Source organism: Dama dama, chromosome 27 (assembly GCF_033118175.1).
Source record: "Dama dama isolate Ldn47 chromosome 27, ASM3311817v1, whole genome shotgun sequence".
Lineage (NCBI taxonomy): Eukaryota > Metazoa > Chordata > Mammalia > Artiodactyla > Cervidae > Dama > Dama dama.
This window is the reverse complement of record NC_083707.1, coordinates 49,196,089-49,223,863: the sequence shown is the minus strand read 5'-3', so window position 1 is coordinate 49,223,863 and position 27,775 is coordinate 49,196,089. Positions and strand designations below refer to the sequence as shown.

General features: G+C 37.5%; 1 protein-coding gene across 2 annotated transcripts in view; it reads left to right on the top strand.

The window, feature by feature from the left end:
• Positions 1–27,775, top strand: part of DYM (dymeclin) — a 372,695-nt gene that overhangs the window by 94,163 nt on the left and 250,757 nt on the right. For both annotated transcript variants that reach the window (XM_061130629.1, XM_061130628.1), the window contains exons 7-8: positions 1,358–1,483; positions 2,859–3,001. In XM_061130629.1, coding sequence (XP_060986612.1) covers positions 1,358–1,483; positions 2,859–3,001 — 269 coding nt within the window. The remainder of the gene's footprint in view (positions 1–1,357; positions 1,484–2,858; positions 3,002–27,775) is intronic.

The window sequence follows — 27,775 nt, the reverse complement described above, 5'->3', positions numbered from 1 at the left end:
TTTTGAGAAATGAGAGCAAATAAAAAAATTGCCTTTTATGTGGTTAATATTTACAATAATATTTATGGAAATTTCAGGAAAGAGAAGTGTTCTACTGTATTACATTTCTGAGCAGAAATGAGATTTATTTATTACATAATAAGATCATTTGCACAGGTCTTTTGGGTTTTGTTTTGTCTACTTCCAAAAGATATTTCTATCTGCATGAACTCCATGTATATCTGATAGAATTAGAACTTAAAAATCTGGTGAAAGTGAAAAATGAAAATGTTAGTCACTCAATTGTGTCTGATTCTTTGCGACCCCATGGACTGTAACCTGCCAGGATCCTCTGTCCATGGAATTCTCCAGGCAAGAATACTGGAGTGGGTATGCATTCCCTTCTCCAGGGGATCTTCCCAACCCAGAGATTGAACCTGGGTCTCCTGCAGGGAAGTTGAAAAGTCTGGTAAGCTTGCCCATTTCTAGAATCAAATCATCTTTAATTTGTTTAATGAGCTTCATGTAAGTAGGTGTTAAGTGTTTTTCTTTGCACTTTGCATGAATATTTCAGTTCTATAAAGATATTTTAAATTTTTTTGGAGCTGTTACTCTTTTTGTTGTGTTGTTGAGATTTTCACTTTCCTGGTCTAACACATTACTCTTTTGCCTAATAATTGTGTTTAAAGTTTTGCCATAATTGAAAAAGTTTTGATGCATTTGTTCCTGTTCGTGCTCCCTACTCAGCTGAAATTGTTTCCTTTTCATTTGATCTAAGATTTGTTTCTAAAGAGGGTTAATGATTTTTGGAGGACAGTAGTAGTCTTTCATAAAAGAAATATGCTTAATAAAACAGGGATAATTTGTTTACTGTTCATATTTTGCTGAACAGGCAGAGTTGGCCTTGAGAATGTACACTCTTAGAGACAGAAGATCTAGAGTTTACCATTGTTCTTACTATAAAGCGAATATCAACTCAGAAAGTCATTGTTGTCTTCCCTACCCTGTGACTTCTCTTCAGTTTTACAATCTGAATGTTTGTTTCTGTGTTATCACTAAACAGGGATAAACATAAGGGCTTTAGAGTGGATCTTTGCTGGCAGTTATTTCCATTATACGCTAATATACTTGTCATTCATCAGTAGATGGAACTGGAAAATAAGAATGTAATGGGATACTTCACCTATTACAGGAACTAATGACAAGGAAAGGTTTCATATTTTTGCTTGACTTAGTTTTTATATTAAGCATATTAGTATTTTTAAAATAATCCAGAAACATTGAATGTTTTGATTTATTTTTAAATGTATAGTTTATTTAGAAAAGAACAATGTCTTCCTAAATGATCATTATTCTGCTTTGTTTCCTGTTTTTTCAGAGATATTACATATGAAATATCAGTAGAAGCTGTGTCAACAATGATGGTTTTCCTTTCTTGCCAACTCTTCCACAAGGAAGTTTTGCGACAGAGCATCAGTCACAAGTATTTGATGCGAGGTCGATGGTATGTTTCTATTTTAAATTTGTCAAGTTCTTTGTTGTCTTCATCTATAGTTCTCCTGTTGTCCTCTTTTCTTAGTGTTGTTCCATATCTCCAAATAGACGTTTCCTATGGTTGTTTTCATCAGAACTTCAGACCGAACACATAAGGATGTGCTTTCCTGCTAAACTAGCCATCCTCCCCACCCCTTTCATCCTCCAGCTCCTTTACCTTCTCTGGTGGTTTCTTTGTAGAGTTGAAACTATGAAGTCCTCTTTTTCTTCCTGCTGCGTCATTCTGTATGTGTTAAGGAGTCACCTAGTCATATTTGTTCACTGAAATTATTTCTAGCTTCCCCTTCCCATTAGCTCCATTGAAAGTACTACGCAGTGTATGCCTCCTCACCATGTGTTTGGACTTCCCCGGCAGCTGCTTCACTGACCATCCCTCCTTTAATTTAGGCCACAAATATTTATTGTATGCTAGGCATGTGTTAGGATGTGGAGCTGTGCTCCTGACCATAAGCTTACAGTCTCCTGGTGAGTGGGGATAGGAGTAGATAAATATTACACACATGCACACACACAGGGGCACCTTTGTCTTTCTTACATCCCTCTTGCCACCTTGATTATACCTATGGCACATTCACAGAATCCTTCAGGACTCTTTTAGAACACATTTGAAAATCACTGATAATAGAGATGAAAAGGCCTTAAGCATTGGCTCAAGAGTCTATTTAAAAGCTTTCTCCAGATTGCAGGAATTGATTCATCACTAATTTATGAACACATTTTTCTTTTAACCTATTTTCTCTCCCTTCTCCTCTCCATCCATTACTGAAAAACAGAGTATTAACATTGACAAAAAAAGTCTGTATATGTATGGATATGTTTTTGTATGCATGCATAGATTGAATGATTTCATATTTTTATTTATTTTTAAAAATGTAAGGTTCAATAATTATTTATATTGGTTATATGTTGAATATTTTGGATATATTGGGTTAAGTCAAATATTACTGTTCACGTCAGTTTCCATATTTTTTAACTCTTGCTTTTTCCTGCTGATTCTGTTACTACCACCCTTCAAGTGTCAAGTACTGTATTATGTACTGAATTTGTAATAGCTCACCTGTTGTACTGACTACAAATAAAGTAACTGAAGCTTAGGAGTTGAAATGATTTGGTGAATAATATACAGCATAGTAAGAGGAAAGCCAGAAATCATTCAACCTGAAATCTGATCTTACAGCCCATAATCGTCTCTGTTTTGTGACAGTGCTAGATTTTCTTTGAATTGTGCTAATCCTTATGTTGATAGATTATATTTATCACGATACAGAGTCAGTTGACTCCCCAAAATATGAGTTTATTTTCTTCTTTTTTTTCTTTTTGTGTAGTCTTCCATACACCAGCAAACTTGTGAAAACCTTATTGTATAACTTCATCAGACAGGAAAAGCCACCTCCTCCAGGAACGCATGTATTGCCTCAGCAGTCGGATGGGGGAGGACTGCTCTATGGACTGGCATCAGGAGTAGCAAGTAAGTCTTACCAGAATTTGTCAGTTCTGTGATGTATGTAGTAGGTTTTGTCCTATTAGTCATAAGAAGTTCTGTTCACTTGACTGCTAGTACTGTTATATTGCTGGGTTGAATGTGAAATACTGGAAATAGTTTATAGAGTATTTTTTTCATTTGGTGCACTGATTTTTACAAGGAAATATATGCAGATCATGAATAGATTGTTTACCTATAAGACAGCATTTTTCAAGAAGAATAAGCATGCATATTGTATGCATTCTAGCTGTGCAATATAAATACAGTTATGCTCTTGGAAACTTTTTATCACTTACGTTTTATGAGGAAATTGTTCTGTTTCAGGGGCTTTCTTGGGTAGGATTTTATATGACTAATTAGGTGTAGTTTTTTTTATTATACACACGTTTCCCTTTGTTTGGTGTCAAATTAGCACATTTTGAAGAGGCTTATAATAAATTCTGAAGTGGCACAAGCATGAATTTTATCAGATTGGAAGCAAATTTCATTAACTGAAGAATCCTTTCCCATCATCCAGTAAAGCCTCATTTCTGCTTCACAGTGTTTTGACTTAAAAGAGACTAGAAATACCAGAGGACCTGGGTCATGTGAGGTTACGTCAACTGAACTTGTGCTTTGTTCTGAAAGAGAAACAAAAACTACACTGGCACTTTGGCAGTCATAAGGTCTGCCTGGGTGCTGTTACTTAAGAAACCATATATGGTCCACTTAATTACACAGTGCAGAGTTCAGCTGTCTGAAGGAATTTTAAATGGAACTGAGTTCCGCAGCTGAATTAGGCAGTGACATGTTCTCCACACTCTAGCCAGGGTGTCAGTTTGATAGGAAAATGGAGTACTGTGTGATAATTTATGAGATGATTAGTCTCAGGAACCTCTTTGGATTGAAAGACCTCTGTTCTAGGTCATCTTCTTTTGACTTCTTTTAGTATTATAAGTTGAATTACATTTTTAATCACTCTTGGCTTTGTCTCTGGTGCTGAGCATGCTGCCTCGATCATCAGATCTGCAGAGATTCATTCTCCGAGCCACCCATCCTGTGGCCCTCATTGTTTCAGATAAGGAGGCTTTAGAGGCTTGCTTTTTTTGTGGTCTCTAAAGGCAGTGCAGGAAGGGCTTTGTGTGTTCCATGGAAAGGCTTGATTAATCTATTAGATTTTTTTTTGGCCACACGGCATGTGGGATTTTTAGTTCCCCAACCAGGAACTGAACCCGGTTGCTTGGCAGTGGAAGTCCAGAATCCTAACCACTGGACCACTGGGGAATTCCCAGTGTTTTCTCTTTTCAGTCATTAAACTAGTGTTAGTGTTCAAAAGCTGAGTATTTTCTAGTACTCTCCAGCATGGTTGGAGGAGATACTATAAATTCATTAACTGCTTTCTTTGAAACAATGGCAATACTTCACAGTTTTTCATAGATGTGTGTAGTTCTTGATTTTTCTTGCAGCTATGTGTCATCATAAAGAAAGAAGTCCAGTATGGTATGTAATGTCATCTGTACTGCCTGCCAAAAGACTTTTTAATTTCAGATACACTCTGTGTATTAGAAGGACGTTGCCAGTGTGTCTCCCAAATGTCTATCAAAGTTGGAATAGATAATCTTTTAAGACTATTTCCACATAATTTTGAATGGTTCTCTGATCTTTTCCCCTAGCATTAAGAAGTTTAATATTCAGCTAAGGGCATTAAAATAGACTTAGGATTTTTGTGTGCCTATAGTGATAAGGCATTTTTCATAGCTTCTTAAGTCTTCATAAAACTATTCATGTAAAAGTATAAGTGATGGAGTAATTTATTATTTTACAGTATGTGGCCCAAAAGATTATTAAAAAAAAACAACCAAAGGATATTTTTCTTCTAAAAAGCACATTTATGTATTTTGTGCAAAAAAGAAAGTGTTAATGAGAGGGAGGTTCAAAAGGGAGGGGATATATGTATACCTTTGACTGATTCATGCTGAAGTTTAACAGAAAACAACAACGTTCTGTAAAGCAATTATCCTTTGATAAAAAATAAATTAAAAAAAAAGAACGGTCATAGCCATGTAATTTTGAATTAAGCTACATTCCATGAAAGCCAATCAAGTTGACAAAGGAAATAAAAATTTGTTTTTAATTGAAGGATAATGGCTTTACAGTATTGCATTGGTTTCTACCAAACATCAACATAAATCAGCCATTGATTTACCCTTGTGCCCTCCCACCTGAACATCCCTCCCGCCTCCCTCCCCAACCCATTGCTCTAGATTGTTACCAGATCCTGGTTTGAGTTACCTGAGTCATGCAGCAAATTCTCATTGGCTTCCTATTTTACATTTGGTAATGTATGTTTCCACGTTACTCTCTTCACACCTCCCACCCTCTCCTTCCTCCCCTCCAGGCTGTGTCTGTAAGTCTGTTCTCAATGTCTGTGTCTTCATTGCTGCTCTGCAAATAGACTCATCAGTACCTACCATCTTTCTAAATTCTAAATCTAAATAGTATGTGATATTTGTATTTCTCTTTCTGACTTATTTTACTCTGTATAATAGCTCTAGGTTCATCCACCTCATTAGGACTGACTCAAATGCATTCCTTTTTATGGCTGAGTAATATTCCATTGTATATATGTACCACAGCTTTTTTATCCATTCTTCTATCAATGGACATCTGGGTTGCTTCCATGTCTTAGCTATTAGAAATAGAGCTGCATTAAGGAACATGGGTCTTTTTCACTTTTGGTTTCCTCAGGATACATGCCTAGTAGTGGGATCGCTGGGTCTTATGGTTGTTTTATTCCTAGTTTTTAAAGAAATCTTCATACTGTTCTCCATAGTGGCTGTACCAGTTTACATTCCCACCAACAGTGCAAGAGGGTTCTCTCTTCTCCACACCCTCTCCAGCATTTATTGTTTGTAAACTTTTTGATGATGACCATTCTGACTGGTGTAAGATGATACCTCATTGTGGTTTTGATTTTCATTTCTCTAATAATGAGTTGAAGTTGAGCATCTTTTCATGTGTTTGTTAGCCATCTGTATGTCTTTGGAGAAATGTCTGTTTAGGTCTTTCGTCCACATTTTGCTTGAGTTGTTTGTTTTTCTGGTATTGATTTGTATGAGCTGCTTTTGAAATTAACCCTTTGTCAGTTGTTTCATTTGCTATTATTTTTTTCCCATTCTGAGGGTTATTTTTTTTGTTTATAGTTTCCTTTGCTGTGCAAAATCTTTTAAGTTTAATTAGGTCCCATTTGTTTATTTTTGTTTTTATTTCCATTACTCTAGGAGGTAGGTCATAGAGGATCTTGCTGTGATTGATGTCACAGAGTGTTTTGCCTATGTTTTCCTCTAAGAGTTGACAAAGGAAATTTGACCTTAGTTGTGTTATCTTTTGGTTTGATGATCTTTTGGTTAGTAGTTAAGGAATTTTCTTTAATATTAGCTTGAGAAAGATACGATTTGGAAGGTCCTCACCAAAAAAAAAAAAAAGATTCTAAAGCCAAATGTAAATTGTAAACCCTTTTGGATTATATTCATTTTCATCGGGATTAAATTTTTCCTGGATTTAGAAAGCATTTCCTTTCATAGCAGGATATGTATAGTATTATGGTTTGCTTAAATTATTTCCTTTGAATTAGGGTGCTTTATTTGAAAGAACACAACAGTTTTCGACAGTGAGGTTTTTGTTGTAACTGGAAAGGAAGAAGAGACTCTTTTTGTTAGAATTGGAGTACAGAGGAGCAGTGAGCCATACATCTGGACCTTCAAAGAGTTAGGCAGGGCCCCCTCCAGTTTATTCTCACTTTTTCCAGATTTATATTTGGTTGTTGCCCAGACTTTAGCAAAAACTCTGCTGCTTCTTCCATGCCTGACTTTTTTTTCCTTTTTCATACTTTTGCTTGGGTTATCTTTCTAACCTAGAATCCTACTTCCTCCTCTCTCTGATGTTAATTTTTCTGACCCTCCATCCCTTAAGATCCATCTTAAGTACCACCTTCTCCACAAGACTTCTTTTCCTACCTCGAAGCTAGATGTGGTTTCTTCCTGAGGCATTTAACACTCTGCTTTGTCTTATGATCACTAGGTTCAAGCCTCATTCTCCCTCCATTGGTTCTGCATACAATAAAACTTCACAGTTTACAGAGCAACTTTTATGTATCTCACTTTATTCTCATAGCAACCTTGTGAAATAAATGGTTTTACTTTTTTAATATAGTTGGTAAAGAGCTGTTCCTAGATATTAAATTATTTGTCTAAGATCACATAGCAAAGAGTCATGTTGGTTTGCACTTTAGCTCTGTTCCTTTGACTCTTGACTTGTGCTGTCTGCCCGCCACCCCCCTTTTTTTTCCATCTTTTTCTATTTAAAAAAATTTGAATTGAAGTACAGTTGATTTGGGGCTTCCCTCGTAGCTCAGCTAGTAAAGAATCTGCCTGCAATGCAAGAGACCCTGGTGTGATTTCTGGGTTGGAAAGATACCCTGGAGAAAGGGATAAGCTACCCACTGCATTGTTCTTGGGCTTGCTTGTTGGCTCAGATGGTACAGAATCTGCCTGCAGTGTGAGAGACCAGGGTTCGATTCCTGGATTGGGAATATCCCCTGGAGGAGGGCATGGCAACCCACTCCAGTTTCTTGCCTGGAGAATCCCTTGGACAGAGGAGCTGGCAGGCCGCAGTCCATGGGATGGCAAAGAGTAGGACATGACTGAGCGACCAAGCACATACCCACTCTTTTAGATACTGTTCCTGTATAGGTCCTTACTGTTTGGTCTTTCATTGTCATCACTTGAGTCCTGAGTGTATAAGCTGCTTCTTGACTTATATGAGGATGTTCACTGCAGCAGAGCACCTTATATTTGTGGATTGTCAGTAAATACTTGTATGTAATTAAATACCAAAAGCTAATACTTATCTACCTCAGGATGGGAAGCTGAATGTGGCTCAGATCACGAACTCCTTATTGCAAAATTCAGACTTACATTGAAGAAAGTAGGGAAAACCACTAGACTATTCAGGTATGACCTAAATCAAATCCTTTACAATTATATAGTGAAAGTAAGAAATAGATTTAAGGGATTAGATCTGATAGACAGAGTGCCTAAAGAACTATGGACGGAGGTTCGTTACATTGTACAGGAGACAGGGAGCAAGACCATCCCCAAGAAAAAGAAATGCAGAAAAGCAAAACAAAATGGCTGTCTGAGGAGGCCTTACAAATAGCTGTGAAAAGAAGAGAAGCCAAAAGCAAAGGAGTAAAGGAGAGATATTCCCATTTGAATGCAGAGTTCCAAAGAATAGCAAGGAGAGATAAGAAAGCCTTCCTCAGTGATCAGTGCAATGAAATAGAGGAAAACAATAGAATGGGAAAGACTAGATATCTCTTCAAGAATATTAGAGATACCAAGGGAACATTTCATGCAAAGATGGGTTCAATAAAGGACAGAAATGGCATGGACCTAACAGAATCAGAAGATACTAAGAAGAGGTGGCAAAAGTACACAGAAGAACTGTACAAAAAAGATCTTCATGACCCAGATAATCACGATGGTGTGGTTACTTACCTAGAGCCAGACATCCTGGAATGTGAAGCCAAGTGGGCCTTAGGAAGCATCACGACAAACAAAGATAGTGGAGGTGATGGAATTCTAGTTGAGCTAATTCAAATCCTAAAAGATGATGCTGTGAAAGTGCTGCACTCAGTATGTCAGCAAATTTGGAAAACTCAGCAGTGGCCACAGGACTGGAAAAGGTCAGTTTTCATTCCAGTTCCAAAGAGAGGCAATGCCAAATAATGCTCAGACTACTGCACAATTGCACTCATCTCACATGCTAGCAAAGTAATGCTTAAAATTCTCCAAGCCAGGCTTCAGCAATACATGAACCGTGAACTTCCACATGTTCAAGCTGGATTTAGAAAAGGCAGAGGAACCAGAGATCAAATTGCCAACATCCACCAGATCATCGAAAAAGCAAGAGAGTTCCAGAAAAACATCAATTTCTGCTTTATTGACTATGCCAAAGCCTTTGACTGTGTGGACTACCACAAACTGTGGAAAATTCTGAAGGAGATGGGAATACCACACCATCTAACCAGCCTCTTGAGCAATCTGTATGCAGATCAAGAAGCAACAGTTAGAACTAGAACATGAAACAACAGACTGGTTCCAAATAGGAAAAGGAGTCGGTCAAGGCTGTGTATTATCACTGTGCTTATTTAACTTATATGCAAAGTACATCATGAGAAATGCTGGGCTGGATGAAGCACAGGCTGGAATCAAGATTGCTGGGAGAAATATCAATAACCTCAGATATGCAGATGACATCACCCTTATGGCAGAAAGTGAAGAAGAACTAAAGAGTCTCTTGATGAAAGTGAAAGGGGAGAGTGAAAAAGTTGGCTTAAAGCTCAACATTCAGAAAACAAAGATCATGGCATCCGGTCCCATCACTCCATGCCAAATAGTTGGAGAAACAGTGGAAACAGTGGCAGACTTTATTTTGGGGGACCCCAAAATCACTGCAGATGGTGACTGCAGCCATGAAATTAAAAGACGCTTACTCCTTGGAAGAAAAGTTATGACCAACCTAGATAGCATATTAAAAAGCAGAGACATTACTTTGCCAACAAAGGTCCCTCTAGTCAAAGCTGTGGTTTTTTCAGTAGTCATGTATGGATGTGAGAGTTGGACTGTGAAGAAAGCTGAGCACCGAAGAATTGATGCTTTTGAACTGTGGTGTTGGAGAAGATTCTTGTGAGTCTCTTGGACTGCAAGGAGATCCAACCAGTCCATCCTAAAGGAAATCAGTCCTGAATATTCATTGGAAGGACTGATGTTGAAGCTGAAACTCCAATATTTTGGCCACCTGATGTGAAGAACTGACTCATTGGAAAAGACCCTGATGCTGGGAAAGATTGAAGGCAGGAGGAGAAGGGGACGACAGAGGATGAGATGGTTGGATGGCATCCCCCACTCAATGGACATGACTTTGGGTAAACTCCAGGAGCTGGTGATGGACAGGGAGGCCTGGCGTGCCGCAGTCCATGGGGTCGCAGAGTCAGGCACAACTGAGCGACTGAACTGAACACTCAAATGTAAACTCAGTTATATAACATGTCGGTCATTTATTGAAGACTTACGTTTGCCAGTCACTTTAGTAGTTAATTTGGTAGTTAATTTGGTTGCTCAGTTGCTAAGTAGTGTCCAACTCTTTGTGACTCTGTAGACTGCAGCACACCAGGCTTCGCTGTCCTTTACTGTCTCCCAGAGTTTACTCAAACTCATGTCCATTGAGTCGGTGATGCCATCCAACCATCTCATCCTTTTTTGTCTCCTTCTCCTCCTGCCTTCAGTCTTTTCCAGCATCAGGGTCTTTTTCAGTGAGTCAGTTCTTCGCATCAGGGGGCCAAAGTATTGGAGCTTCAGCATCTCTCCTTCCAATGAATATTCAGGATTGATTTTCCTTTAGGATTGACTGGTTTGATCTCCCTGCAGTCAAAGGCACTCTCAAGAGTCTCCTCTAGCCACAGTTTGAAAGTATCAAATTTGCATACATGATTTTACCTACTTGTTGTTTAGTATTTTCTTTTTTTAACATTTTATTGTAGAAAGTTTCAAAGATATACAGACTATCTATGCATAACCCATCTTCAAGACTTATCAACATTTTGCTATTTTTTCCACTTTTAAAAAGCTTTTATTTGAAAATAAGCTCACATGTATATATATATATATATATATATATATATATATATAATCATTCCAAAAATAAACAACTCCCCAAATTATCAGTATATACCTTTAACCAGACTGATTCATTGTTGACATTTTTATCTGATTTATTTTGTATTTGTGTTTCTCTCCAACCTCCATTCTACACACACATAAACACAAGTTTTTTTCTTTTAACAATTTGAAGATAAATTGTATGCATCATGGCCCTTTACCCCTAAATACTTGAATGTGTATTTTTTAAAAGGGGATGTCTCTATTTTTATAAACTGAAAAAAATTGAAGTATAGTTATTTTATAGTGTTGTTAGTTTCAAATGTACAGCAAAATGATTCAGTTATTCATGTATATACACATATAGATTTCGCAACATATTAAAAGATAATTGAGTATAGTTTTGTGTGCGCTACGTAACAACAGGTTCTTGTTTTTTACCGATTTACATACAGTCAGTATGTGTTAACCCCAGACTAATTTATCTCCCCATCCCCTTTGGTAGCCATAAGTTTGTTTTCTGTATCTGTGAGTCTGTTTTTGCTTTGTAAATAAGTTCTTTTGTATCATTTTTTTTGTTTGTTTAGATTGCACAGATAAGCTATATCATATGATATTTGTCTTTTTCTGTCTCACTTCACTTAGTGTGGTAATCTCTAGGTCCATTCATGTTGCTGGAAATGGTATCATTTCATTCTTTTTTTTTTAATGGCTGAGTAATACTCTGTTTTGTGTTTGTGTATGTATATATATATGAAAGTGAAAGTGTTAGTTGCTCAGTCATGTCCAACTCTTTGTGACCTCATGGACTATAGCCTGCCAGGCTCCTCTGTCCGTGGAATTCTCCAGGCAAGAATACTGGAGTGGGTTGGCAATCCCTTCTCCAGGAGATCTTCTTGACCCAGGGATTGAACCTGGGTCTCCTGCATCACAGGCAGATTATTTATCATTTGAGCCACCAGGGTAGCCGTGTGTGTGTTTGTGTGTCTGTCTGTGTGTGTCTATGTGTGTGTCTGTGTGTATGTAGACCAAATCTTCTTTATCCACTTATCTGTAGATTCTTAGGTTGCTTCCATGTCTTGACTTTGGTAAACAGCGCCACTTTGAACATTGGGGTGCATGTATCTTATGATACTGTGAATTAGAACTTTTGCTTTGATGGATACAAAGCGCAGGAGTGGGATGCAGGATCTTATAGTAGCTCTATTTTTAGTTTTCTATGGAACCTCCATACTATTTGCCATAGTGGCTATACCAATTTACGTTCACACCAGCAGTGTAGGAGGTTCTTTTTTCTGTACACCCTCTCCAGAATTTCTTTGTAGACTTTTTGGTGAAGGCTGTTGTGACTGGTTTGAGTTGATGATTCATTGTAGTTTTGCTTTACATTTCTGTAATAATTAGTGGTGTTGAGCATCTATTCTGCCTGTTGGTCATCTGCATGTCTTCTTTGGAGAAATGTCTGTTTAGTTCTTCTGCTTGTTTTTTTATTGGGTTTTTATTGTTTTTTATTAATTTTTTTAGTTATATAAGCTGTTTGTATATTGTGGAAGTTAAGTCCTTGTCAGTCACATTGTTTGCAAATATTTTCTCCCAGTCTTTTGTTTTGTTTATGCTTTCCTTTGCTATGCAAAACATTTGATTATATCTCATTGGTTTATTTTTACTTTCTTTTGCTTTGGGAGACTGGCCAAAGAAAACATTGGTAAGATTTACGTCAGAGAACATTTTGCCTATGTTTTCTTCTAGGAGTTTTATGGTGTGTTGGATTATATTTAAGTCTTTAAGCCATTTTGGGTTTATTTTTGTATATGATCTGAGGGAGTGTTCTGACTTCACTGATTTACATGTGACTGTCCAGCTTTCCAGCATCACTTGCTGAAGAGACTGTCTTTTTTCCATTTTATATTCTTGCCTCCTTCGTCAAAGATTAATTGACTATAGGTGTGTGGGTTTATTTCTGGGCTCTCATTCATATTTTTGTTTCTGTGCCAGTACCATGCTGTATTGATTACTGTAGCTTTGTAGTGTTATCTGAAGTCTGAATGTGTTACGCCTCCAGCTTTGTTCTTTTCCTCAGGATTGCTTTGGCAATTCTGGGTCTTTTGTGGTTCCGCATAAATTTTAGGATTATTTCCTCCAGTTCTGTGAAAGATGTCATGGGTAATTTGATAGGGATCATATTAAGTCTGTAGATTGCTTTGGTTAGTACGTATGCCCTTCTTTCTGCTTAATTATTGGTCCTGAGGTCTTGGTAGTGAGTGCTTGGATGACGTTTGATTATCACTAGTAAGTTTATTGCAGTTAATGAGAGTAATGAAAATTAACTTCTATAAATTTTGTTCTTTTTTCTTTTTTTATTTTTTAAATTATTTAAGTTTCATAACACGTTTACAGGGGACTTGGAAAATACAGAACAAAGTTACATATAGTTCCACTCTATATTACAATTATTTTTAGTAGATAAGTTAAAGTTTTTAATTGGAGTTTTAGTATCAAACTCCTAAAAGTTAATACAACAAATATACAGAAAAGTATAAGAATATAGTAGATCTGAAAAGCACCTGGCTCAGATGGTAAAGAATCTGCTTGCAATGCAGCAGACCTAGGTTTGATCCCTGGGTCAGGAAGATCCTCTGGAGAAGGAAATGACTGTCCACTCCAGTATTCTTGCCTGGAGAGTTTTATGGACAGAGGAGCCTGGTAGACTGCAGTCCATGGGGTCACAGAGAGTTGGACACCCCAGAGCGAGTAACACACACAAATACAACTTTCACACAGCAGTAGGGCACAAATTCTATTTAAGTTCCCATAGATTACAAACTAGGAGACACTGGATCATATCCGGGGACATAGACAAGATGCAAAAGTCTCATGGTCTAAAGGTATTGAAATCATACAAGAGTCTGTTCTCTTATCACTGTGGAATTACATTAGAAATCAATATCAAAAGATATTTGAAAGTAACCCACATATTTTTAAGTGCAGTGACATTTACCAGGAGAGATCTTTGACTTAGCCATTGAAAACCTCAATAAGGTTAGAAAACTGAAAAAAACAAGTTTTGTTCTTTGTTTAAAAAAGTAATTTTCATATATGTGTCAAATGTGATTTATTTCTTTTACTGGAAGTGGTCAGAGTGAATTGTATATTAATATGTTACTTTATCTGGTAATATCTATAATACATGCTAACAAACTTTTATTCATAGTTTTGGAGTACAAAATTACACACTGGTCCCTTTCCAGTGCCTGAATTTGTTCTGCTGGGAGCCCATCATGGCAGATAATTGAGTCAGTACTATTAACTACTGGGGAATGTGTTGTTTTGAGGCAGCTCTAATGGGTTTAACTGACCCTCGTCCTTTTGTATTACCTGCTTTCTCTTCTTGCTCTCTCTTAGCTGATGAGGTCTAGTTTATTAGGATTGTTTAAGTCTGACAATACGGTACTACAGCATGAAATAAGTTGGAACTCCAAATTCCCTGATTCTGGACACTGTATTTTCTTATTCATCTAGAGTAACTGCCCATTAAGTGTTTTGGCAGATAGCATTCAGTTGTTAATGGCTTTATTATTAATTTTATTATCCAAGTATTTTCCATATGTAACTTTTATGTTCTACTCCCCTTCAGGTTTTATATATACTGGTACAGACCTTTCAGTGTATCTGTCTCAGGTATAATTTTGCTAGTGTAATGTCATCCATAGCTCTAGTCAATGCATAAGATTTACTCTAATCTGAGCCCTAAATTGTCATTAGACAAATATTAATATTTTGGGGCTTCCTGCTTTATTCAGAGTTAGGTGCTAGACATCATATTGAGAGGATTGATACATTCTAATTCTAGTGTGGAAACCAGAGTGTTTATGTAGGTGGCACGTGTAAAATAACAGTATTACTATAACTAGGGATTTTGTGACTGTTCTACATAGACAAGATCTCATTTCCTGGGTTCCCAGTGAGGATTTGCTGTGAGGGCAGTAAGTAGTGTGGTTTTCCCAGAGAGCAGACTTTTCGAGTTAAAGTGGATTCCTACAGTTTCCCCTGACTTTTAGGACTGACGCACAAGGATCTTCATGAACCTGGAGCTTGTCGTCGTCCCCCAGTGGCAGGAAGTGCTGAGTGAGCCTTTTGTGAGTTCAAACGAGGCCCCCTTTCCTCCCATGTCTCCTCTGTTTGGGTTGCACCACAGAGACCTCTCAGTTGCTCTTTCTCTTCTCTCATTCCTGAAAGTCCTTGTGGATGAGGGTGGATTTCCAGAGTTTGAAATGGAGAATTGGGTTATTTGGGATGGAGCCCCAGCTTAACATGGTCCTTAGACAAGTTCTTTAACTCGTTGTATCTCATTATTCTATTTATAAAGCTGAAAAATAGGGTTTTTGTATTAGGTTATTGTTATTGTGAAGAGTGAGTGAGATACTGTATATAAAACCAATTTTAAAACTATACAACCTCCTTCCTTAGGTAAATGACTCTTGTTATGTGTACTGAAACTCTGCAGTTTCTTGCTAATCAAAATCAAAATAATTTAAAAGAATATATATTAAACAGATGACATAAGTGACCGAAAAGTCTCTTAACAAATTGATATAAGACAATTAAAAAATCTGAGACTATTTTATCTTTTTCATCTGCTCTCAAGCTTTAAAATTTAGGTAAAAAATGTTTTGAAATACTGACCAAACTGAATATACCAGTCAGATTTTTGCTCATTCTCCAACTCACTTTTCATTTTATGTGGTGCAAAATTTGGCTCATGACAGTCAGAAAGGAAAATCTGATTGTTAAATAGATATTGCCCACAAGAGATTTCTCCTTGCTTCCTAAATGAACTTGCCTTGACAACAGTCACTATGGTACTATTTCTTACTCATTAGTTTTTCATAAGATTATATTTTCTTTTAATATTTTGTTTATAAACTTAGCCAGAAATTTTAGTAAAGAAAAAATGCTGACCCACCCTGAATTGTAATAAATATTTTAAATGTTCAACTAGTCCAAGATATCTTAGTTAGTTGGCAAGACAATTGATTCTTGATGCTTACTTTAATCTATAAGCAAATCACCTTACACTGTTAAGAGATGTTTTACGAAACACATGAATGAAGACTTCTACCTGTGTGACTTGTTATGTGATGGAGCAGGGTATATGGTGGTAACATTTTGTCAGATCACCAACTCAATGGACATGGGTTTGAGCAAGTGCTGGGAGTTGGTGATGGACAGGGAAGCCTGGCGTGCTGTAGTTCATGGGGTCGCAGAGAGTCGGGCATTACTGAGTGACTGAACTGACTGACCGCTGTAACAGAATGCCATAGACTGTGTGGCTTGAACAGAAGATGTTTATTTCTCAACAGTTTTAGAGGCTGGAAAGTCTAAGATCGAGGTCCTGTCTGATTTGGTTCTTGGGGAAGGCTCTTTTCTTGACTGGTTGCACAGTGTCTTCACATGGTGTTTCTTCACTGCTGTCTCTTCTTCCTCATACAAGGTCACAAATACAATCCTGGGGGCTCCACTCTCATGACCTCAGCTAAACCTAATCACTTTCCAAAAGCCCCACCTCCTATTATCTCCATATTTGGGTTAGGGCTCAATATATGAATTTGGTGGGGAGGACTCAAACATTCAGTCAGTAGTAGGTATTAAGTAGGTCATGCTGGTATTCTCCTCACTGAAATTCTCAATTCTGGAGGCTGCTAGTCCCTTATGTTTTTTGATAGCTAAGGTACCTTTTAGCTCTAGTCATTCTTTATTTCAAACCACAACCTGTTTAGTGGTGGTGCTGAGGCTTGTGGCCAAAGTAGATCACCCGCAGCCCATTCAAACCTCACTGATATGTTTAAAAAAAACATACAAAAACAGAAGAAGAGGCATTCCAGAATGCATAAGGAGACTTTCTGATAATAATCCTGTGATTGAAACAAATTATTTTCTTTTCTGATTTTGGAGGCCACCCCTTATTATTGTCCTTTGGAGGGATTTGGCTCTATATTTTGATAATTTGGTATCATGGAAGAAACACAAGTATCAGTCTGGCTGTTGGTAGTAGACCTAGAACTGAATGCCAGTCTTGCTATTTACTAACTAGATGTTCGTGGGCAATTTAACCTATCAGTGACTCAAATTCTTCAAGGTAAAATGAGGATAACTCTTTCCTTTGTAGGGCCTCTGAGGTCATCAGATGAGGCAATGTGTAGGCAAGACCCTGTTACCCAGTAGGTACACAATAAATGGTCACTATTAGTAGCAAGTATTATGTAGTTATATTTGAAAGATAACTTCTGTTTAGAAAAAATTCAGTGACATTTTAATGACTTACTAAGATTTTTAATGTAAATTTTGAAAATATCTATTATTTGGTATATACATTTATAATAGAGACTTCAGATAGTCACTGAAAGAGGTTAAAAGTTTATATTGTGAGAAGGAAAAATAAGTTATAACATTTATTGTTTTTCTTTTTATTCTATCCTTCTTTGATCTCGTCTTTAAATATATTTTCGGGCTTCTAAGTAGCCTCTAATACCTAAAAAAAAGGATGAAGCAAAGGAAGAGTTGACTTTGAAATTTCTTGTGTATTTTTTCATTATAAGACAAAGCTGTGATGTGATTATAACTGAGTATTTAATGTTTTAAAGAGCCAAGCCTAATTAAATGTGTTCTGCCAAACTGTGCTTTCCATCATAAGTACTGAGGTTTTACACAATAACTTCTGATATATGGCTTTTCCATTTGAATGAGCCATCAAAAATGTTTTTTTTTCCTTTGCTTGCTGTGCTGGCTGTCCCAGCCAAACTATAATGCCAAAGTAGTGATTATTTGTTTAGGCAAATGCTATACTAGAAATTAATAAAGATTTGAAGATTAAGATTCATTTCCCTCAATTGTTATTGAAAAAAAGTTACTGAATTCATTATGATAGGTATGGTGTGTAGTAGTTGTAATTTATTTTATGTGACGGTTGTTTTTCTCTTCAGTTTTGGCTTCTTCTGGGCTGACTCATTGAGAGAAAGAAAAACTACAGTAAGAGAAAAAGTATGTGACACTCAGAAACAGGCATAGTTGTGAAAACGTTTCTAATTAAAGCACTTTGAACTTTCAAAAAAGAAAGTGGTTTATAAATAATAATTACATTCTTGATTCATTTTTATTTGGAATGATCTGATAGATCTTTATATACCAGGTGAAAGAGTGACTTTTTCTTTCCACTTGTTTATTTTCAGGACTGAACTCATTTTGTGGCTTATAAAACAGTTAATTTCAGATTCTGTTTCCTTCTAATGGTTCCTTGCAGGGCTACAGTGAGCATTTAGATTAGTATCTGCAACCCAAACATCATATTTTGTTGTAGTGTCATAATATAAGTTACTTTACTTTTAATTGCTCTCTGAAAAAAGTATTATTTTAGGGACTTCTTTGGTGGTCCATTGGTTAAGAATCTGCCTGCCAGTTTAGGGGACACAGGTTCAATCTCTGGTCTGAAAAGATTCTACATGATGTGGGGCAGCTAAGCCCCTGCGCCACAACTACTGAGCCTGCACCCTTAAACAGAAAGTAGCCCCCACTTGCTTCAAGTAAAAGAGCTGTTTTGCAGCAATGAAGACCCAGCACAGCCAATAAATTAATAAATAAGGAAAAATTTTAAAGTATTATTTCAGATTTTAGAGTTTTAAAAAATGTTTATTAAATGATATTCATTGAAAATGTCAAAATAATAGTATTGACTTGTTATCTTTATCCTTGTAATTTGCTGGAAATCACTCGTAAACCAATTTCCAGAAATGGCATTGAAAAGTCAGTATGCCAGCCCTCTGTTCACATTTTCTTCTTAACTGATTTGAAGGGAGGACTGAAGCTTCTTTTATGCCACAGATAGTTTAGGAATCAGTTCATTCATATTCACCAGGAAGAAACCAGAATAATGCAATAAATTTCAAATGAAATCTTAGGAATACATTTCTAAGACTTGCTGTAAGTGTTACTTATTTGACATCAGTGATTTAATCTGTTTTTGAGAATCTGCTAACATAATTTATTTTATTGTGGAATTTAACATATTAAAGATATTTTAAACATAAGAATACTCAAGTCATAGAATTCTAATTTTGGGGAATGTAAATCTTACTTGAAAAATGAAGCAATTAGAGCAGATTTGCTTTAAAACTGTTAAATTCTATCATAGTCAAGGAGTGCAACTTTCATTAAGCAGCTGCTTTAAAATTTACATTGATTTCAGCATGGACATTTGGAGTAAATAAAAGATTAGATTTATTCAAGATTACTTGCTGAGAAAATTTGTCAATGGTAGTAAAAACCCTCATAAATTATAGTTGGTATAGTTTTGAGACCATTTTTACATGAATAAATAATAATATAAAGTCTAGAGTTAGGATTCAAAGACTTCCCATGTAAAATGTTTCTGCACCTTACTTTGAAATGCATAAATAAAATAAGCTACATTGATGGGGGGAGTATGGGGATGCATAGGTTGATAGGGGTGTTATCTTAAATAAAGCAAAATGTTGTTGTAAAATCTAGATGGTTAGTAGATGGATTTTCACTATATAATTCTTTCAATTTTTCTGGATGTTTGACCATCTTTATAATGTTGGGGGAAAAGTAGAATCACTGTGATGATGGATTAGTGTTGTAAATTTCAGTTTGTCCATTAAAAAGTTATCTCTTAACTTCTAGTCCTTCCAGAATTTCTACCTAAGTTTTTAAAGAATATGGGGGTCTGGCCAGACCTGGACTCATACTCTCACTGCCAGCTAATTAGCTCTATAACCTTGTGACAGTTTTGTATCTTCTCCAAGTCTTTTCCTATTTGTAAAAATGGAATCATGGCTCCTTTTAGGATTATGACAAATGCCTCTTCATTTTTCTCTTGTACTTTGCCAGACTGTGATCCTTGAAGACCCATTAAGTCCAGTTGGATGCAGTGGTGGAGAGAGAGAGAGGGAGGTACCATTCATCGTGTTGGCCAGCAGCCTCCAGAATCAATTCTGCAAGGCCATGGGGGTCCCATACTTGACAGAGGCTAGACAAAAGAAAGGAGGGGGAGAGCAGCGGCTAGCCATCCTCACCAGATCGCGGATAGCTTTTGGCATCAGATAGGTCTGATCTGGAAACCGGGCTCTGGCTTCTGTTGGTTTTGTTACTTTATTTGACTTCTCTGAGCCCTAATTTTCTGGTTTTAAAAGTGAAACTTAGGACTTCCCTGATGGCGGTAAAGAATCTCCCTACCAATGCAGGAGACACAGGTTCTTGTCCCTCATTAGGGAAGATCCCACATGCTGTGGAGCAACTAAACCCACGTGCTACAACTACTGAGCCTGTGCTCTAGAGCCCAGAAGCCACAACTACTGAAGCCCCCGCACCCTAGAGCCTGTGTTCCGCAACAAGAGAAGTCACCGTAGTGAGAAGCCCATGTACTGCAACGAAGAGTAGGCCCCCGCTCGCCACGACTGAAGAGCCTGTGCAGCAAGGAAGACCCAGCACAGCCAAAAATAAAAAAAAAAATAAATAAATTTTTAAAGTAGGACTTAGAATATCTTTGCTTGTGGGCTTTTGTTACATATAAATAACATAGGACAAGTAGTGCATATATGTCTGGAACATGGTAAATACTGATAATAAATACTAGCTATCGTTTGCCTGCCTCATCTTCCCCCAGCCGCACCTGTGTCAATTTCTCTAGTTTTCCAAACACGTTACATGTTTTTTATCTTACATGTTTCATGTTCCTTTAGCCTTTCCACTTAGAAAATTAAGAAAATTCTCCCCCTCTTTTTTAGGTTATAAAAAGGGAAGAGAATCACAGATCCAGGATCTTAGCATCCTTAACTGTAACTTCAAGATCGAAAGCCTTGCTAGTTAGCAGTACCATTTTTCAGGCCATTTGAGTGGTGCAAGGTGAAAGTCACCGAGTCATGTCGGACTCTTTGCAACCCCATGAAATTCTGTCTGAAATTCTGTAGGCCAGAATGCTGGAGTGGGTACCCTTTCCCTTCTCCAGGGGATCTTCCCAACTCAGGGATCGAACCCAAGTCTCCCGCATCGCAGGCAGATTCTTCACCAGCTGAGCTGCAAGGGAAGCCCAAGTGGTGCAAAAGCAAGCCAAATTGGAGCTGATTTTGCAATTAAACATGTCACAAGTTGATAAGCCATGTATTTTCATAGTCTGACATGTATTCTCTGTGGCTCCTGATGCTATGGATTAAGGGTAAATGTTGACAAATATTCAACTTGTCTTTTCAAAACTCACTCTAATAATACTTCCTGTGCCTCTTTGAAGTTAGTCATTTTCTAACCCTCAGTTTATTTTAGAAAGTGTACACAGATGAACAGATATTAGCTTTAAGAAAGGAGGTTCTATTTCAGTAATTATTCCAAAGCATAAAGTGTTCCACAAATATTTCTAAAAGTAAAAGTAGTTTTGCCAAGAACTGTCTGTCAGTCCAGTGGTTAATACTCTGCGCTTTCACTGCTTTGGGCTTCTCATCCCTCCTCCCCGCAACTCACTGTCTCCTATTGCTGCTCTAACCGAAGCCAACAGGCAGAGAAGTTTGGAAAATAGTGTTTGTAGGTTTCTAGCCCCCTGCGTTACAGATCGTAGATGGGGAGAGTGTGTGGAAGTGAGAGCAAACAGATACTGGATGTCCAGATCTGTGATACTTATTTTACAGAGGTTATATAATTTTCATCAAGTCACACAGGTCATAGATATCATGTGTGGCTATCTTTCTCCACACTGTATGCTCTGTGAATGTAAGAAACATATGTGTGTTCATAGTCTTAAACATTATGGCACAGGGGCACTTGAAGTTATGAAAATTTCAAAAAAATAAGTTTAGCTATAATTCTACCACTATAATGAGTCAGTTATTTCCATTTTTTCATTCTTTTCCTAGTCCTTGTCCTTGTATATAGGTATATATTTATACATATAACAAATTAGATATTAAAGTAGGTATTTAAAATATGCAAATAATATTGTTTATCTCGTCATTAGGGTTTATGAAAATAAAATAGCACATTACTATATACTTGAAAAGTTTGAGTCCTAATAAAGGTGCAGTTTAAATTCAAGCTGTTACTTTTATTAATTTCATTTCCTGACTTGGTCAAATCAGGAGAGCAGGCAAATTTTTGCTGTAAAGCAGCTAAAATTACTTCCTTCTTTTGGCTGTGTGATTAATAGCACATGTTTTGAGGTATCCTGTTGCTAGTATCCAAAGGGAAGATGTCATGGTACCAGTACTTCTGCCAGTTCTCATGTTGCTAATGAAGCTCACTGGTTTATTTGGGCACAGTTTCCCTGAGTGAGGGTAAAGAAAGGACTCAGAAGACAGGGTACCTAAAGCCAATTAGCTGTTCCATCATCTTAAGTAGGAGAAATATATTTTGGGGACATTGCAAAGGATATATTCAAATATGGCATAATGATGACTGCTGATTGGTTCTCCTCCCATTTTTATCTGCCTACATGGATGCCAAGAATAGATCATATTTCTCAGTCCTCTTTGAAACCATGTATGTATGGTCTGTAATTCGGCCAAGGAAATGTAAGGAGATAGAGTTCTTAAGGAGGTATGTGTCACCATCTCTATCTGCTGACTTGAATAAAAATGTAATGGCTGGAGCTGGATTAGCCACATTGTATCATGAGTAAGTTTAGAAGTGGAGATAGTACACAATGGAACAACAGGAGAGAAGGAACCGGCTCTGGAATATCATGGAGTAGTGTGCAAGCTCTGCTACAGCTACTTTTGGACTTCTGTTGAGGCCAGAATTAATATAGGTCTGTTACTTGTAACTTACCCTAATCCTGACTTATGCTTGGTTGACAGTGTATGGTGTATAAGACAAGGTGATGTAATAAACTGGCTTTCTAGGACAGATTATTTGTAGGAGTTATCAGAATAATCTCGCAGAGACCAGAAAAGTGTGATGAGGTAGAACCTAGTACTTCTCCCTGTCTGCATACCAGTTTTATCCTCAGTTCCCCAGCATTTTTGTTACACGCTTCACAAAATAACAACATTTAAGTTCAGAGTAAAAGAAACAGCAAAACAGTGAATTATGTAAGTAATCTTTTTTTATTGTTGAATTTTCAACCATAGTAATTTATGCATTTTTGAGAAAACCGTTAGAGCCATTAGCAGTGCTTTCTCAGGCAGCCCATAACAGCTGAGGCAAATGAGTAATAACCTTCAAGAACAAGGAGTTTGTCAGAAACAGCTTGACAATGTTCAGGTTTTATGTTTTATAAATTAGTGTACATTTAAGTTCTACTTAAGTAATCATATTCACGTTTGTTTTATTACTACTAAGATGGAATTACATGACAGTCCAATGACTTTAATTAACTTTCTAAAAATCTTAGTGAAAAGTTAATGGTCCAGGAAAAAGTATCATGTTTGTTTTCTGACCTTGCTTATTTCTGGCACATCATGGATTAACTCCAGAAAGTTTAGTCTTCGTGTGTATGGTTAATAACATGTGTATGGTTCAGACCTAGTGGAATGTCTTCACTGACTGGATTTTTCTTTCTCTCTTGTATCAGTTGTGTGATACATTGTAAAAAAGCCTGAAACTTGGATTTAAGTCTGCCAGTTTTGCGACTTTAGGGAGTGATGGAGAGCATTGAGTTTCTGCTTTCTGGTAGCTTTTGTGATCTACTGTTTCGTTGTGTTCTTTTTCTGTCTCTGCTATTCTTTTGGGGGGGCTGCACTGCATGGTTTGTGAGATCTTAGTGCTCTGACCAGGGGTTGAACTTCAGCCCTGGTAGTGCAAGTCCAGAGTACTAACCATGGAACCGCTAGGGAATTCCCTCTGTTGTTCTTTTTACTTCTGATATTTCTGTCATGTCTTTGTAGTCTTCATATCTCTTAATCTGTCTTAGAATTTCATTTGTCTCTATCAGTTCTGAGTAATTTCTTCAGATTTATCTTCCAGTTCACTCATTCTCTTTCCAGTTGTCTCATCTGTGAGATCCTTTCACTGAAGTTTTCTGCTGTTTGAAATATAACATAGGTGCAGTAACCTTTATGCAGATTTAAGTGAGAGGTTGGTTAAGGAGAAGCCTTAGAATTGACTGTTGAAATCTAGTAAGATGGAACTTATTGGTTACTTTGTCAAGAATCACTTAGGTGGAAAACTAATTAGGGTGGGTTGAGGGGAGAATGGGAGTCAGAGAATATGAAGAAAAACAAGGCAGTAACTGGAAGGGGACATGGATTTTAGGGAAGCTTTTTTGTTTGTTTTTGGTTGGGAAAATAGCACAACATGTTTATATACTGTGATAGGAATGATCCATTTCGGTTCTATAAATATTACTAAATGCTTGCACTTGTAGAACTTACATTTTAGTAGAAATGGAAAAATTCTTATTCCTGAAGATAGGAGAAAGGGGTATTTCACTCCTTTACAACAGGAGTGAAGGCAGAGTATGTACACGCTGGCGCAAATGTGTTTGTGGATTTTAAAATGGAAATACAGGGTAGTTCTCTGCTAGACTCTATTGTGAGTCAGTCGAGCATGAAGTTTGGGGGTTGGTGTTGTAATTTTACAAAATGAGAGCTGTAGGGGAGTTAAAGAAATGGACACCAAAGAAATGTAATAGGATTGCTGGACAGAGCTGAGGGCCCACTTGAAATTCACGGGGGGGGGGGAACTTAAACGCAATTGGAATGGTTATATCATTGTTCTTCAGTTGTGTTTAGGTACTTTGGAATGTGGGGTTGGTGGAGAATTGGATTGAGTCAAGGCTGGGGTTCTGCTTGGCAGATACAATGGAGGAAAGCAGGAGGGAGTTGGGAATGAGTCTGCCAGGGGGTGATCCTAGTTCTGGTCCCCCGAGTCTGAGCTAGGTTAGGAAGGAGTGAGGACTTGGCGGTGGTGGTGGACAAAGACAAAGGGGTAGAGAGAGCCAGCCAGGTCAGAAATTGTTGGAATTGGATAGTAGAGGAAATGGTCTGGAAATCTGGGAGGTGGCATTCGAAGTAGAATATATGAATTCAGAATTGTGGTGGTAGCACAGTCATTAGCAAAGAGAATGTGTAACTAGTGCATGACCATGTGAATGGGTAGTTGGGGTAGGTTAGAGAAAGTGAACAAGCAGATCAAGGCCTTAACGACCATATTTTTGGCTGGCTTGACTATGAGTATGTTGGTATTTTTATTAAAGCTTTTTTTATTATGGGCCATTTTTAAAGTCTTTTTTGAATTTGTTACAGTATTGCTTCTGTTTTATGGTGGATTTTTTTTTTTTTTTTTTTGGCTGCTGGGCATGTGGGATCCTAGCTCCCTGACCAGGGATCAAACCCACACCCCTAGTATTGGAAGGTGAAGTCTTAGCCACTGGACCATGAGGGGATTTTAAAATGAGGACTGGACAGTGTGGAGGGGCAGACAGGGGCTCAGCTAAGGAAAAAAGCAGGAGTGACAACGCTGTCCTAGATGACTGTAGGGAGAATTGTTGATGGGTTGTATGGTCTGATGGGATGTTTCAGGGTACCTGGGATGTCAGGAGACGTGGTTTGGAAGCTGTAAGGCTGCTCTGTGGCATGTGGGGCGTGGGGTGAGAAAAACACATCGGCACTTACCAAGGCTCCAGAGAAAGAACTGTCCTTGGGGACAGCCGGGTTTCTGTTAGACTGGGGCAGAGGCTGAGCTTGAAAATACTGAGGACTTTTTCTGATGAAACATGTGAGTTCTGGAGGTGATGGGGAGAGAGCTGTGGGAAAGTCTAAAACAGTTTTAGAATTGCTTTTTAAAAAAAGTGGTTTGTTTTTTTTTTTTTTGCCATGCTGCGAGGCTTGTGGAATCTTAGTTCCCTGGGCAGTGAAAGTGCTGAGTCCTAACCACTGGACCACCAGAGAACTCCCTGGTTCTGTTATTTTTAAAATAGATTTTTACACGAGTCGGTTTAGTTAAACTAGACATATAATCAAGCACACTAGATCTCAGCAAGTCTCCTTATGCTGCAGAAAGCCCACTCAGGGCCCCTGGCCTCTGAAATGACGAGTGACCTCTGGCGGGGTGTGAGCACCAGCGCCGGTCTCAGTAATGTGTACTAAGCCTTCGTGTCTCCATGCTTCCTAGATGAAGCACGAAGTTCTGATATTTTCTCTCCTCACCCACTCTGGAGACTACTCATGTTAGTATGTGTTTGTGGACTGCTAACCGGATTGTATTGAATGTTCTAGGGATATTTCTTCAGTCTCATGAGTACTTTCAGACCATATGATCTATAGTGTTCACTCTTATTTGTATTTGCTACCTCCAGCTTTCATTTGGAGATCCTTTATGTCTTGGGAACTTTTTGGGTTTATTCATTTGGTTTTCTGTTTTTCAGAAATTTATGAAAGTCCTCTCATTTCATAGATTCTAGTTTCCTAGTCCTTTCTAAGCTTTAAAGGCAGCTGTTGCTGCCTTTAAGGAATTTAAAAATTCATTTTAAAATGGTCAGAATTTTGGAAGAAATACTTCTCATCTTTCCTTGAATGTCACTTTGAACCAAAGAGTAATAGTTACTCAGAGACTCTCAGTTTTAATGTCCAGAGGAGTAACAACTGGAGACCTATATGGAAAAAATGATTGTTACTGTGGTGGGAATAAATCTATTCTATATACTTTATTATAGTCTTTTGATTTATATTTGCTCCTTCACAAGTGGGAGTTGGATGCTAATGTAGGCACTCATTCTCAGATTTTACCATTCAGTTCAGTTCAGTCACTCAGTTGTGTCCGACTCTTTGCGACCCCATGGACTGCAGCACGCCAGGCTTCCCTGTCCGTCACTAACTCCTGGACGATTTTACTATTAGAAATTTATTTGTGGATTCCAAATTGATACTTTTTAGTTATTGATACTGTTTAAGTTAGTAGACTTATTAATATAGTTTTTGACAAAATCTCTTGCATAATTCACACTTCTATCTTGATTTTTATTTGGAGAAAATAATTTCATACAAATGTTTTTACATTAAAGGTAAATTCAGTCTACACAAATGCAAAATTAATAATTACTCATTTTCTTATTTGATGTACTATAACAAACTACATTGTCAAGGTGCAGAGAAATCAAACCACAGTGTAGAAGGGAGACACTCATCTCGAGCATCCCACAGTTGGCAGGGAAGACAGTCATGCCAGCCAAGGGTATGCAGGAGTACAGCCGTGTGTAAGAGACAGAAGATGTTTGTAGTTAACAATGAAATTTATAGCCCTGATAAGAATCGGTAATTTTCTCTTGGGTAACATACAGTACTGTTGGAGGTAGTACATTCAGCTGAAGGAGGAATGAATGGTTGTATTTGGTTGAAAGGTACTTACCGTTTCTCTTCCATCACTAACATACATGCCTATATTTTATGTTTTGTTGGGGATGCCTCATTGCCAGTAGATGAAAGGGTGGCCAGGGCGTTGAGGGGTTAAAGACCATGTATCATGGAAAAATATTTTGGGAACAGGGCTTTTTTGGTTGAAAGAACTCCTGTGAAACTATACACTGCCAGATGCTTAGAGCTGTGATACAAGGACTTGTCCTGTTTTCCTATAGGAATATTTCCCCAACTTCACCCACATCCATGAAACCACCATGAATTTGTCTTATCTGAGTACAGGTTAAATTCCAATCTACTTACATCACTTTTTCAAAAATTTAAGTACATTATTTACTCTATCCTTATAGTAAATGGTTAAGTCCTTGAAAATTGTGTGATTGATATCCTAGTTTATATATTTCTAATGTACATAACTCTGAAGACTTTTAAAAAGTTAAAAATCTTAATCATCTCTCACTTCATCAGTGTGGGGAAACTCTGCTTTAGGGGCCAACCCTGGGACAGATGGAATGAAGTTACTGGGGAGCCAGATATGGGCCTGTTCAAGGAAGGGCTGTCTGTTCTCTGAGCACACAGGCACAATGCCCCTTTCGTATTTCAGGGATCATAGTTATTTGCATGGGAACATGAGATAGGATTTATCTCAGAGGACACTAGGTTTCTTATTCATTTTGTTTCCTTTCATACTCTACACTTTAGTATTC